This window comes from Protopterus annectens, chromosome 8.part1 (genome assembly GCF_019279795.1).
Source record: "Protopterus annectens isolate FY-2018-M chromosome 8.part1, PAN1.0, whole genome shotgun sequence".
Taxonomy (NCBI): Eukaryota; Metazoa; Chordata; order Ceratodontiformes; family Protopteridae; genus Protopterus; species Protopterus annectens.
This window is the reverse complement of record NC_056742.1, coordinates 89,377,113-89,391,150: the sequence shown is the minus strand read 5'-3', so window position 1 is coordinate 89,391,150 and position 14,038 is coordinate 89,377,113. Positions and strand designations below refer to the sequence as shown.

At 38.7% G+C, this 14,038-nt stretch overlaps 1 protein-coding gene across 4 annotated transcripts in view; it reads right to left on the bottom strand.

Annotated features, from left to right (window-relative positions):
* The window catches only part of CBFA2T3 (CBFA2/RUNX1 partner transcriptional co-repressor 3), a 237,287-nt gene that overhangs the window by 14,079 nt on the left and 209,170 nt on the right, over nt 1-14,038 (bottom strand). For all 4 annotated transcript variants that reach the window (XM_044081693.1, XM_044081691.1, XM_044081692.1 and 1 more), the window contains 2 exons: nt 7,128-7,213; nt 2,047-2,245 (listed from right to left, as the gene is read on the bottom strand). In XM_044081693.1, the coding sequence (XP_043937628.1) occupies nt 2,047-2,245; nt 7,128-7,213 (285 nt within the window). The remainder of the gene's footprint in view (nt 1-2,046; nt 2,246-7,127; nt 7,214-14,038) is intronic.

Sequence of the window (14,038 nt, the reverse complement as noted above, 5' to 3'; positions counted from 1 at the left end):
TGGATGAAGGCAAAATGTTACACACTGCATACCTCAACCTGGCCAAAGCTTTTGACTCAGTTCCTAACTCAGGCTTATTAGAAAAGTTAAATAAACTGGGAACAAACCCCTATATCATCCACTGGATTGTCATCTGGCTCACAGATAGGACACAGGAAATCAAAACAGGAGAAGTAACCGCCACAAGAGACCAGTCACCAGTGGTGTCCTCCCCAGGGTTCTGTGCTGGGACCTCTCCTGTTTGGCATCTACTTTACTGAAGTAAAAGCCAGTACCAAAGGGCTCTGGCTAACTAAGTTTGCAGATGACTGAAAGCTAGGAGCAGTCACTGAATCCCCCAGTAACTTAGCCCTACTATAGGAAGATTTGTCTCAAATACATAATTGGTGCCAAAATCATGGACTGAAACTAAATGCCAAAAAACACATTACTATCTCCTTTGGGAAGTTCATCTACTGCAGGGAACTACCACATTCACAATATGCCCCTACAGGATTTGCGAACATATGTGGATAGTGACCTAACTTTTGACCAGCATGTGTCCACTGTTGCAAGAAAGCCCCTCTGTTTTGCACAACTTATAAACAAAGGGATTGTGTCTAGATCTAGGAATGTCATTGTCCCCACTTTACTCATCTGTCATTAGGCCAGCCATTGAATATAATGCCTCCTTTGGTATGTATCTGTCCAGGTACATGAAACAACTGGAACAACCACAGAGATACCTTACTAATAGGGTACAAGACCTATGCAACAGGTCCTACTTTGACTGACTCAAAGCCCTGCCACTATACTTGGTATCCTATAGACCGCTAATATGTTACATGTGTCTGGCATACAAAGCATCCTCCAACCCAATACTAATGGATTTACTGCACATCAGCAGGTCAAAGGGCATCAGAAACACTCTGTCTAGGGATCTAAACCTCTTCTGCAGCATCAACAAAATGGTTTGAAGGGGCAGGTATATCTCACCAGGGATAATGCTGCTCTGAAACAGAATCCCCATCCACATAAAACAAAGTTCATCTCTGTCAGTATTCAAGTGCAACTTGGAAACATAAAATTAATCCCAGGACTGCCCCCTGTACTACTGATGGACACAGGCAGCTAGTAAATGCTTTATCAGTTGCATGGGTCCCTCAAAGTATCACAGTTATTCTCATTAGGTGTAATATATAACTATTGACCATGGGATGGGAAAGACCACTATGTAACTAAATGAGAAAGGTTAATGTGAACAAAAAATGTGAAATTGGAAGGGCTTAAAATGGCCTGCAAGGCAGTTATTTTAGTACTTATGAACCTATAAAACTCAAATGTTTGTCATTGTTTAGTGACTTCAATCCTCAATAATTTGCAAGAAAAACATACATTTTATGAGGAGCAAACCAAAAATATGAGGCAAAAATCTGGACATTCTGTAAAAAATATGTACAGTTGTGAGGTATGACCCAGAGTGCTTTGTTTCTGATCTAAGAAAGAGGCAGAGCCAAGCTCAGACATCGGTTATGGATATTTCTTCTGTTCACTTTTTCTTGGCAAAAAATATCATTTATTCTACAAAGGAATTAAATATTTTTGTAGTTATTATATCAAATAAACCATCTGTAGTTGGAAACCAGCAATAGATGTAAAGGTTATTTTTGTTTTTATTTACTTTAAATGCAATTCTTAAAAATAATTAACCACTGGAAGCTGAAAACATTTGTTTGAAAGGAAGCTTTTGTCAGGGCCTTTTAAGACAAAATGTTAACAAACAGAGACCAAGCACTTGCCAGAGCCAGTACCATACTATATGAATAATGTACCAGAAGTGCAAAATTATGAAAGCCTGTTTTCTTGCAGAGCTATGGAGAGAAGGCCTAAGAACAGAACATTTTCTAAGTCACAGCGAGTTTAGCACCAAGTCCTGCTTGTCTGCCCACCTCTTGATCCTGAAGCTGTATTGCATTATATTGTTGCTAAAAGAAAAATAACAAAACAAAACAAAAAAAAAACAAAGGAAGGAAAGAGAAAATAATGAAAGAAAGTAGAATCCCATACCCAGCTGGGAAGCATCTGTATTTGCTGGATTGTTGAGTGGGCGCTGAGAGGTGGTATTTGCACCTTTTTTCATGTCTTCTGCATCACTGTAACGACGTATCCAGTGGTTCAGTTCTTCACGATCTGCCTCCTGGCATCGGCGCAGTACAGTGAGAGATCGACGAGTCTTCTCCACCATGTCCATAATACAGTTTAATAGCTGAAGGGAAACAACAAATACTTCTGTAATTTACATGATTCACAGCATGTAAATAATAAAGAAATTGATTAATGTAGGGTTGACATAATCCTGAAAAAGTTGTGGGAGCAAAAAGCAATCCAAAGATACTTATTCAGTTATCCCTCTGCTGTCAAACAGAAACAGGAATCAGCTGATGATCTTAAACTTAAGATAATTCACTGGGTTCCAGAATTCCTTTTGTGGGATTTGCCAGTAACCACAATGACAGCAGAAACTCCCAAGAATACTGGCTATGTTCATGACAATTACTCTTTCTTTACTAATAAATGTTTTTTTATTTTCTGTGAGCTGTATTCAAAAAGCCATTAAGCACAGCTATACTGAAGAAAAAAAGGATAAAGCAGCACACCTAACTTACCAAAGCAGAGGAAGGACTATTGTTGGTTCATTTGGCTACCTTATTTTGATAATCATGTTACTATTCTCTTGGCTGCCTCAAGGAGGTAAAATGGGTTTCTTAAGACATTTGCTTAGTCCCAAAGAAGATTGTTACAGTTAAGGCTGCCATCAGAAAGGTTACCTCAGGTTTTACAGAGTGATGATTGAGTTGATGAAATGTACTCTGTACGACTTTATCATACAACAGAGTATAACAAAATAGAGTATCCTTGCTGTGTGGCCCTGTAATTCCTATAATCCCTGGGTTCCTTGATGATGTAACAGGAGAACATAATTAGGTTAATGTGGCAAAACCCAACATGGTTCTTTTGGTGTTGATTTTCTTCTGCTTATTCAACCAAGTGTCAAAAATAATAAATTTGTCCCCTGCTGACATGTTTCCTCCACCTCAGTTTTCTCTCTTTCAAGCAAAGTGGACATGTCAACTTGTATTGTTATTCATTTTCAAGATTAGTGTATCCAACGTTCTAACTCTGATCTTAACTATTAATGTTTTTGCCCATACTTTATTTTGTTTAGAAAAATGGCTAGTATTCTTAGTTTCTGATGACTACACTGTTGCTTCACTGTGTTTATTACTCATGGATAGCATTACCCCTCTAAATGCTACTGTACTTTACTGTTGTTGATGTGAAATTATCTACATGTTTCTATTATTTTTTGGATCTTTTTTCCATTAACTCCATTGAAAACTGGATCTTTCATATGGACATTCCCTGTCAACAAATATAGCAAATAAACAAATAGTGGTGATATACAGATGGCTTCCTCTCTGTTTGTTAATTTTTCCTGCCTCCACAACAAAACACAGTTTGATGCTGCACAAGTTGCAGGTTCCAACAAAGGAAACTTTGTGTTTATAATTATACTCCTCTCATATATGTATATGCTTCATTACAGTTTGCTGTTTGTACTTTAGTGACATTTAAACTATTTGCTATTTTTCATTTTTCTTTAAGCACACTAGAAACCCTTTAAAGTATCTTCCCCTTCTCAAAGAGACTTAAGCATACTGAAACAATAACTACACCACTGGTCCAGTGCAGTAGGTCATGCCTGTGGTATTCATCTTATAAATGACTGTGGGATGCCTGAAACACACTGAATATAGACACTGGAAGAGAGAGAGAGCGAGAAAAGAAAAAAGAAAGTTGAAATAACATGGTGTTCACGGCAACAAGGGGCACTGAAGGAGAAATAAGGAAAAGAACTTCAGAGACGGGTAGAAACAGATGGGAAGGGGTAAAAGTAATATTTCATAGAGGGTGGTGGGACCATTTGGATGGTGTGCAGGAATTTACTTGTTAAAGGTTAGAAGATATGTCTCTTTAGCTTAGAAGGATGAAGCCTTTAGTACAGGCCAGGTGGCCAGTGTTTGATTAGTGGCCCAGGTACTTGAGGGATCAGGTGAGGGAAGATGGGATTGAGTGGCCAATGCTGGCTTGCTTACTCCAGGAGGAAGGAAGTGGCTTGGTCTGCCACATTAATGACACTAATTACAGGGTAGGAGATTCAGAGATCACCTGCACAAGAGGACAGGCAAGCTCACTCTTCTAGCAGCGCATCTGCATGGCAGCACACATGGCTTTCTCCTAGCCAGGCAGCTAACATGAATGAGCAAGAAACCTAGCAGGACGGAAGATAAGGCTACTCTGCCGGACCTGCAGACTGGCCCGCTCCCTACCACCTGACCTCCCTTTTAGCAGAATGCATGGGCCAGTAGGGATTCCCTATTAGGAAGAAATAGTCTGTAGGACACTCACCTAGCCTAGGGATGCCTTGTTAACTCCCTTTGTGGAAGAAATGGGTGAAATGAATACAAGTAGGGGACCCACTGAGGAAGGGTCCTGCAGTTGTTGGGAGATGGAGGAAAGTAAGAAAAAGGTTAAAAAATCCTTTTAGGTGGAGGAAAAAATTGCCAAGGCCTGCCCTTAGGCATACACAATCTAGGCAGCCACCTGGATAGCCCGCATGCAGTCCTGTAGACCCTGCAAGGAAAATGATGGGAAAGAATGGGAAAGAAGCCAGAGAAAGGCTACAATGGTTAGCAAGAGGATGGCATCATTGAGCTTATATTTTCTAGAAATAGGGGGAAGTGTTACTGGTGCAGAGATGTGACATGGGGAAACATGAAAGGGTGTAATTGAGGGAAAAGAACGAAGGACAGAGAAGAGGTCATCAGATGCAGCACAATGATGTTCACTTTAATGTGGACTTGATGAGAAAGCTTTTCATAGAGGTGTGGTCTCTTGGAACACGCTGAGTAGGGGTTTGGAATGAATACACGGGGGTCTTCAAGAGGGCACAGGATAGCTAGAAGGGACAGAGTGAGCTCTGGTGATAAGAAGCAACAGCAACATCCTAGATGCAGTCTGGTTGGCAGGCAATGCAGAGAGAATGTCTTGTTTTGCTTAAAACTGTTAAGTAGTGTATACATAAGCATTAGTGATCCACTGCTCTAGACATGAATATCATACAGTAAAGATTAATACATAATTATGACAAACGAAATGAACAGAAGCAACATACTGGTTGAGGAAAACAAGTTTAACCATATGAGTACAGCTGAAAAAGAAACAAGTAGTAAACTAGGGAAAAACAGACTGCAGTCCCAACACACTGTAGAGGACAGACATTTCGGTCTTTTTGTACAATCATGTGGAGACTACATCAGTAAATGTCTAGATGTCATGGTCCGCAGGCTGAAGTGAAAGGAATCAAGGATCCACAAACAAGAAAGGGCAGGAAAAGTGTCTGGAGAAGGTTAAGTGATAATGCCCTCAGCAAGGACTGCGAAGATTTGTATGCTAAGCTGTACTTAATGCTCTTATTCTTAGGGGTGTCACAGTGATACAGTGTGAAGGTAGCAGCCCCTCTCCCAACAATGTCTTCAGCTGTTTTTGACTACTCTAAAAAAAAAAATAAATCAATAAAAAAAAGACCATTTGACCACAGATTTATATTAAGGCACCTTTTCCCCCAGTCTCCCCTGTAAATGAATTTTTGGTTTAGTAGGAATAACCTTTTTATTCACTCACTCTCTACTACCCACTTTATGTAATTCAGAATTGTTGGGGATCCACAGCCTACCCTGCCACTCATTGGATGCAGGACAGTGAAATTAATCATATACAGGACACTGGTCTATCACAGGATATACACACACACACACACACACACACACACACACACACACACACACACACACACACACACACACACACACACACACATACACACACACACACACACACACACACACACACACACACACACACACACGCACACATATTCACACAGGGTACTGAAACAAATGGGCAATTTGGAGTATCTCTATGGCATGTCTTTGGGATGTGAGAGGAGACAGAGGCACTTGGTAAAACTCATGTAGAGACAATTTGGCAGTTAACACAGAGGACTAAAACTCTGTGCAGTTAATGAGCTGCTTCTTGTGCCCAGGGTACAGTGTTTGATCCTTTCTACCTTCATTTGCCTACTGTGTGACACTGAGCAAGTCACTTAACCAGACAATGCTCGCAGGTTGCCCCGAAAAGGGACAGTTTGTAAAGCGGGCTTATCTGATTAACAACCAAGTGAACAGAAAGCATGCAGACTTCACATAGATGCCACTGCAGAGAGGAACTGGACTGAGGAGAAAGCATTAACATGTACAGCACTGTACTGTCAGGGACTAATCTTGGTTAGCAAAAATATAACAACAATAACAAATAATAAATATACCATGTGCAAGCTAGCAGAGAAAACTATGAAGCCCAGACTACTGAACATTACTATCTTCATGTGTTTGAGTCAGGGCCACTTGTAGCCATCCGAGAAAGGCAGAAATATTGAAAAATGATTTGGATGCTGGTAAGGGTCAGCCCCCTGCACACGGTGGTGAATAACTTTCCGTTTAACATCCTTCCATGCTATGCTGGGGCTGGGGGACAGAAAGCTGGAAGCAGATGAAGGCACTTTTGCTGGACATTTGTATAGGTAGATTGGCCAGAAACATCAGGAAAAATAAGCCACCAGTTAGGAATAAGCATTTAACAGATGATGATGAAATTAGAAAGCTTTACAGAGACCTTACACCAAATTATCTCTAGACAGTTTGTCTGATTTTAATATTGACATGTTCTAAAATTTTGAAACGTGATAAAAAAAGAATGATCCTAGATTTAATGAGTGTGACAAAGATACTAACTTCACATTCTTAAGTTGATAAAATAGAAGGACATAAAGTGATGCTCTTTTAAAAACACACTGTCAATGGTTAATGAAGTCTTCTGATTTTAACTAACATACTACTCTGCTTTCTGAACACAAAAATAAAAACAAACTCTTAATTTAGCTGATGACACTCTCTTTGCTGCCCACTTTATGCTCAGGAATTCACTGAAACAAGTTTTGCAGAAATCTCCATCCCAAATATACCTACATTGTTAAGGTGCTTCCACTCCTCTGCCCACTCTCTGTCCGTTAGTCGGTGGTCAATAACTTCTTCCTGTCGAGTACCATGGACTGCTGCAAAAACAGAAATGATGGGAGTTTGAGATTAGCCACTTAATATTTTAAAAACTTTACCAGAAGAAGAACTATCTTGAGCATTTATTGTCACAGTCACAGACACTTCTTCATTGGGGAGAGAAACACAGAACCCATTAAAGAGCAGACAAACATAATTTAGTTATGCAAAAAAAAAAAAAAAAAATGAGAAAAATTCTTTCCATCCATTCTCCTTTATTACCTGCTTTATCGAGTTCTGGGCTGTGGGGAGACAGAGACTATCTCATCATGCAACAGGTACAACATTACAGTCAATCCTGTTTGGGGGTAATAATCCATTCCAAGACACATGCCCACACATTTTCTGGCAACTTGAACATCATCACTTCACCTATATGTGTGTCTCTGAGATGTAGAAGGAAACCAGAGCCCTTGGCAAAAGATTAGGATCTAAATGATGTGAAACAACTATATTGAGGCCTGTACTTGTGTGTCAACAGTGCTATTACTACAGCAATGGAAATATTTAGCAAAGCATTTGAACTGTGGCACACTTCTTACTGCTTTTTTATTATTTACATTTTTTTATATTCTAATGTTATGATCTCCTTCCTTACATTGGATTACTTTCCATCCTTCTGCCTGCCTCTGTTACTAGACACCCCATTCTGTCCGACTGTGTGTTTCCTTGTATTTCTGACTATTGACAGTCTATAAGGATTTGGAAATTTTATTTCATTTTACTTAGTGCTTAATATTTGGTATGAAGTAATTTAACAATGATTTTTCTCGGTTCCATTTATTTCTTTAAATCACACTTAAAAATATCAAACAGCAGTACATTTTGGTTAAATTTATTGATTCCCTTCAGTTAAAATTCTATGTACATAACAGTTTTTTCTTTTGATTTTTACCAGTTGTTTTCCTAACACACTTCTGAAAGATTGAATGACTTCACTGTCTTCAGCATCACAACTGTGTCATTCAGACGCACAGAAGAATAATAAGTGCAGGTGCCATACATGAAAATGCAAGTGGAGGTTTCACCATAAGAAATGGAAAGAAAAGATTATGAACACCTTAATACCGATGGATGTAGATGCCTATGTCAGGAAGCATAAATCAGTAAAGGGGAAATACACCAAGGCAAGCAAAGAATGCTGGACTGGGAACAGTGATCAGGAACAACTCACTACACATACAGTGAACCTGTAACTGTTGCCATTGTTTAATACTAGAAAGTGTATTTGTTAACAGCACCTCTGGAGACCTCTGATCACCACATATGACATATCCAAACGTCATCCCTTCTCTTGTTCTACCATCCTGATCCTGCTTCCCTTCACGTCTTCTCATCAGTACTAAACGTGAACACAAGCATAGGGATTCCATTTTTACACTTCTTAACAAAAGGATATGAATTTTCCTTTCCCTTTACTTTCATTCTGTCAGCATTACCAGTGCCCCATGACCTGTGCCTGGGCTACCAACACTCCAATTCATCCCCTGGTCTAATGCCTGAAATCATGATGGGGCCAATGGGGAGCCTAAGAGCATCCACGGGGGGGGGGGGTGTCTGCTCTCCATCTTCTAGCAGGGAGAGACTTTATATATGACCTACCCTAGCCTAAATCCTTCTTTTGGCAATACTACATGTATTTTTTACCTTTTTATACAGTTTCTCCATGTGTGTACTTCCTGTTCCAGTAACTGCTTTATTCTACATAGCTGCAACTGGGGCAACAGTTAACATTTTCAGATTGTTTAACAGCTTTCTGTGGCTGCATATCTCCACAAAACAATGTACTTTATTTTTCAGAGTCCTAAATATGTAACTGAAATGTAGATTGCATACTAGGAGTTTCATATTAAACATTTTGAATTGGGTAGTTAGAAACAAAACAAGCATGTATCACTTTGCTAGCTCACTTGCGGTCTTAACTTCATTTATTTAACATTTGTTTACCGGGAAAGTCCAACTGGGACAGAGACCATTTTCAGCAGAGGCTCAGGGAGAAACATTCCAGACGCATGTCTTTAGAATGTAGGAAGAAACCCCCACGAATGCAGGAAGGACATACAGACAATGCACAGAAGGCACCCCAGCTGAGAATTAAACCGGAGAACCTCTTGCTGTGAGGCGGCAATGCTAACTGTTGCACCACCTGCATATCTTTGTCTTATTTTGCATACTTACTTTGCTTGTAACTGAAGAACTGTAGAATAAGGAATCATTCATATTCAAAAACGAGCATGCTGATTAGACAGTCTAACTAGAGTGCCCATTGTAAATGAAGCAAAACTAAAGAAACAGAAACATACCTCATTTTCATTGTATTTTTCTGATGTCCCTTGTAAAATTTTCTATTTTTTTAAATAGTAAAATAAAACAAAACAAAACAAAAATGAAACAGAGATGATAATTTATCCATTGCTTCCCTTGTACTGATATACTGTGTAAGTGTAGGAACATAAGTCCATTATGCATACACAGCATGTCAGCAAAGAGAAGACAACGCGGAAGAAGACTTAAGCATCATTATACAAACACATTCTTTAAGAAAGGTAAGCAACTTCTTTCTTAAATAATGTTACTATATAACCGCAATAATCCACGACTGTGCATGGGAATATCAGGATCTACCCATGGCTGGGTTTGTCCTCATGATCAAACCACACCATCTGTGGGAAATCCTGATATACCCACACACAATTGTGGATTATTTCTTAACTGTACAACACTGCTATGTTTAGCATTTAAAAAAATCTACAGACATCCTGCTGAGTGACAAAACAGTTATGTAATACATTTGGAAGTTGGGCTATTATATTATACATTTAAAGGTGATAAAGATGTTTTCTTACCTTGAGCTGGGTAAAATTCTATGTTCAAATATTAATTTGTTCACATTTAGCTACATGGTGTGTGCAAGGCTACATCCAATTATGTATTTCTCTAGCTGTCACTGCAAAGTATGAACCATGATGGGATTCCTATTTACCAATGGGGAAAAATATGAATTCAGTGCCCAACCAATTACAGCTACATAACAAGCTTAAAAAAAAAATCAGTTGCAAATGTTTGCCTGCTACTTCCATTTTGCAGACTATGCAAAATCCTACAGAAACCAGCATATACCTCACTTCTTTAAAAATTTGTTAACCAAGCTTGAACTGGTTCATCTCATCCCGTGTTCAGCCATGACTCAGGTGACAATGACAAGGATAAGTGCAGCACTAAGTAAGCAGTTTCTGAACTACATCTTGCATTCTTTAAAATGGCTCCTCATTTCAGCATGCAGAGGTCAGTCAGAATGTAGGTTATCTGAGCAAACATCCTCACTTTAAAACTCAAGTGTCTCTTTGAGTAGCCATGAAATTTATCCTAAAGCACAATGGTTTGCCATCCTTGCACCAAGAGGACTGATCTCTCAATCTGGACACTATCGACAACACAGCTGTAAGGTCCAATAAGTCCAGAGGCAATATTCCTAAGCTTAGTCACTCACAAAATCTGCATTGCTATCCTGCATTAAAACTAATGCAGAAGACACTGACTAAATTAAATACCCATGTGGCGGTAACATCAATGGAGTAATGGGTTAAGAGATGTGATATGTTATATGATCCAGTTATGCACAGTAGTGCAACACTTCTCCACAAACTTCCTGAGAATAGTTTTTACCACTGAAAAAATGTGTGCATGTGCACATATATTTTTATACTTGTGTTCCATCAGTTGTAATTACATTAGACAAACAGAAGGTGCTTGGTACACAATCAAGTGTGGTACTTTCACCTTCATTTCAAACAGGTACACATAAAATGGAGTACAAATAAACAATTTTGGAGTGCAAACAAACAATTTCCAACCAGTTTGTTTACATTTATGTGCATTATATGCAGTTGAAGGGTACAGAACACCAGGAATATTTGCAATCATACCTGCACTTAAAGGGTGTTGCAGAGAACTATACTGGCCAATATTCAAGCTAGAAATGATTTTATAATAGCTGGCCATTACTGCTGATACATATGGTTACAACTACACAAGCAGCCAATGTGAAACCTTTTTACATGATGATAGTGAAAAAAATGCGTACTGATACATTACAAGGAAATGCATATGTGGTCCAGAAAATGTTTTGAGATGCTGAAAGCTTCACATATGTTCACTACTTACTTTATTGCTTAAAGGCTCACTGTAAAATGACTGTTAGATAAAGAAGTCAGTAAATAATGCAGACTACTAAAATCAAATCATTTTATGTACCAACATTTTGTGGTAACTTGTCTACTCTCTGAGGGGTCTATTTACTTAATGATGATTATCAACACGGTCCTGATGAATGCTGGAAGTACAGATAAAAGCAACAAGTCGAAAAGTGCACTTATCCCTTTGAACCAATTTTTATTCCTTCTGCCTTTACATGCATACTGTGTGACTGTGAAACATTCAATAAACCACTAAAATGGTCTTGGGTCATTCGTATGTTATTGCCTGCAGTGTCTTACTTATAAGATTCAGCAGTACTGTTCATCTACAGTTTAGTTCACTATTCTAAACTGCTTTTGCAGGAAACCACAGTTCCTAGAATGTCAAAACCCAGCATTTCTGGTTTCTTGTTTCTGCCCATTAAAACGGGACTACACTAGCAATATTGTAACAATGTTACTGAAACAAAGTATCCATTATTATCCCCAGAGCACTTCAAGAACTGATGTAGAAGGGCAGTTAACACTGATGTACTATGTATACTCCTTGGTATGAATGCTCCTGCTTTATGTCTCTGGTACAGGATGTGGATGAAATAAATGGGTCCAATTTGAATCAGTCTGCTGCAGTTTTACCAAGTTAACAAATGAGCAATTTGTGGATATTGATATTTTTGAACTGTGGTTGGTAACATCTGATTTCATTGCAGCTTTTCTGGTAAATTGCTTTATAAGTGAATAATGAGTCTGAAAAAATATAATTTATCATTTTTAAAGTACAACATAACTATAATGAAGAAAACATTTTTTTACAAAGTGCAGCCTAAAGACACTTCTAAGCTTCAAGCAACAAGTACTATTTCCCCTAAGGGTGTCAATTCTTTTGAATTCTTAGTATATGTATAAATATTTTTTTAATTTGGTAAGACCAACTAGTATGCATAAATGTTTTATTTTTTCCTCAGAGGTGATCCAGCAGGTTTAGTATAGTTAAACAACTTCCTGCTTAGAGTCATACCACAGTTTGCTGACCCTGTAGCAGGAAGATTTGGCTCTGAAAGACCTGAGTTTCATTGTTGGCTCAAGAGCTGGTGAAGCTGTTTGAGAAGACTTGGGGTTGACTGAGTGGGTGACACGTGGCTTACCCATCAACAAGGCACTATTAGAGTAGTAGAGCAACAGCTAAGTTGGGTGTTGTATGTTCAACTCAAGGAGAAAAAAAAGGTCTTCAGCTTTAAATCTGTAGCAAGCTGCTTGCTACATTTATATCAAATTACACAACACATGAAGTGGTGAAGTAAGTGCTTTAGTTCAGTCCTCCTGGCCATAAGAACCATACATGTGTACCAGCATTCAAAAATACCAGCACGGAAATTAATGCATGACCAACAGCTTCTGCTGATCATGCCTCCTAACACCTTGCTCCCAACGTAGCTACCCTCTTCATCCCACCCTACCTACATAATGTAAGTCATTGTCTTCATATTGATTGAGATAAACACTAATCAGTGATAAGAATTCTTTATGGAAATAGTCCACTGTATTTTCACAATGGCCACTGTGGTGTCCTCAACATCAGGCAGTAAAGTATACAGTAGTAGCATCCTGTAATCACATGGTCTTTTTGTTCCTGTCAGGCTGACTAATGCAAGTTCAGAAGCAGAGGTTAGTATGGGGTTGCTGCACTCTTTACTGTACTGTCCTTCAGATGAGACATTAAACTGAGATCCCATCTGGTTGAGTTTGTGGTAGCCGAGGTGGATGTAAAAGATCTCATGGCATTTAATGAAAACAGTAGAGGTTCTTTAAACTATCAAACAGTAGGGGAAGTTCTGCTGGTGTCATGGCCAAATTTTCCCTAGTTGCTATAAATATCACTTCAGGGCTTCCTTGAAATGAGGTCTCTGGCCTGTTGGAACTAATTCAGGCAACAAAGGGGAAGGAAGGAAAGAAAGAAAGAAAGAAAGAAAGTCAACCTAGAGGCCTAAATAAAAATTAATATGGCGGATACATAAATTATGTTTGCCAGGCAGCTGTTGCAGGAGTGGCAACCAGTGTGTGGGCTGCAACCTAGGACTTTGACAGAGTATAATGGACTTGCCTTCATTGTTCCAGTACTACAGTTTCTACAGTTACCAGTTCAGGACTGGAAAATAGGTAAAGACATGAAGGGCTGTCTGGCGGATATAACTATAGCTCAGAAGGAAGAGATCTTTTCAGAGTTCTGCATTGCCTTAATTTGTTTTGCCTGACTGAATTATTTATATACTTGCTGAATTTGTTTGCTGTTTTCTCATCTGTTTTGAAACTGGTCCCCCCCCCCCATTCTTGTGGTGGTGTTAAAGTTTATAAAACTGGTCTAACAGCTTTTGTGTTATCTGATTGTTTCAAGGCTTGCTGATTTAAAAAATAGTCCCTACTTGTAAATTCCTGCATACACTGTTAGACTCTCCTTGTGTTCTGACTGGAGTATTTCTCAAATAATCTGGAATTATAAGGCTAAGTATATTCCTTGGCACTTTAACTTTTCAGAGTTCTGCATTGTCTTAATTTTTTGCCTGACTGAATTATTTTATATATTTGTTGACTTTGTTTGCTATTTTCTGAATTATTTTATATATTTGCTGA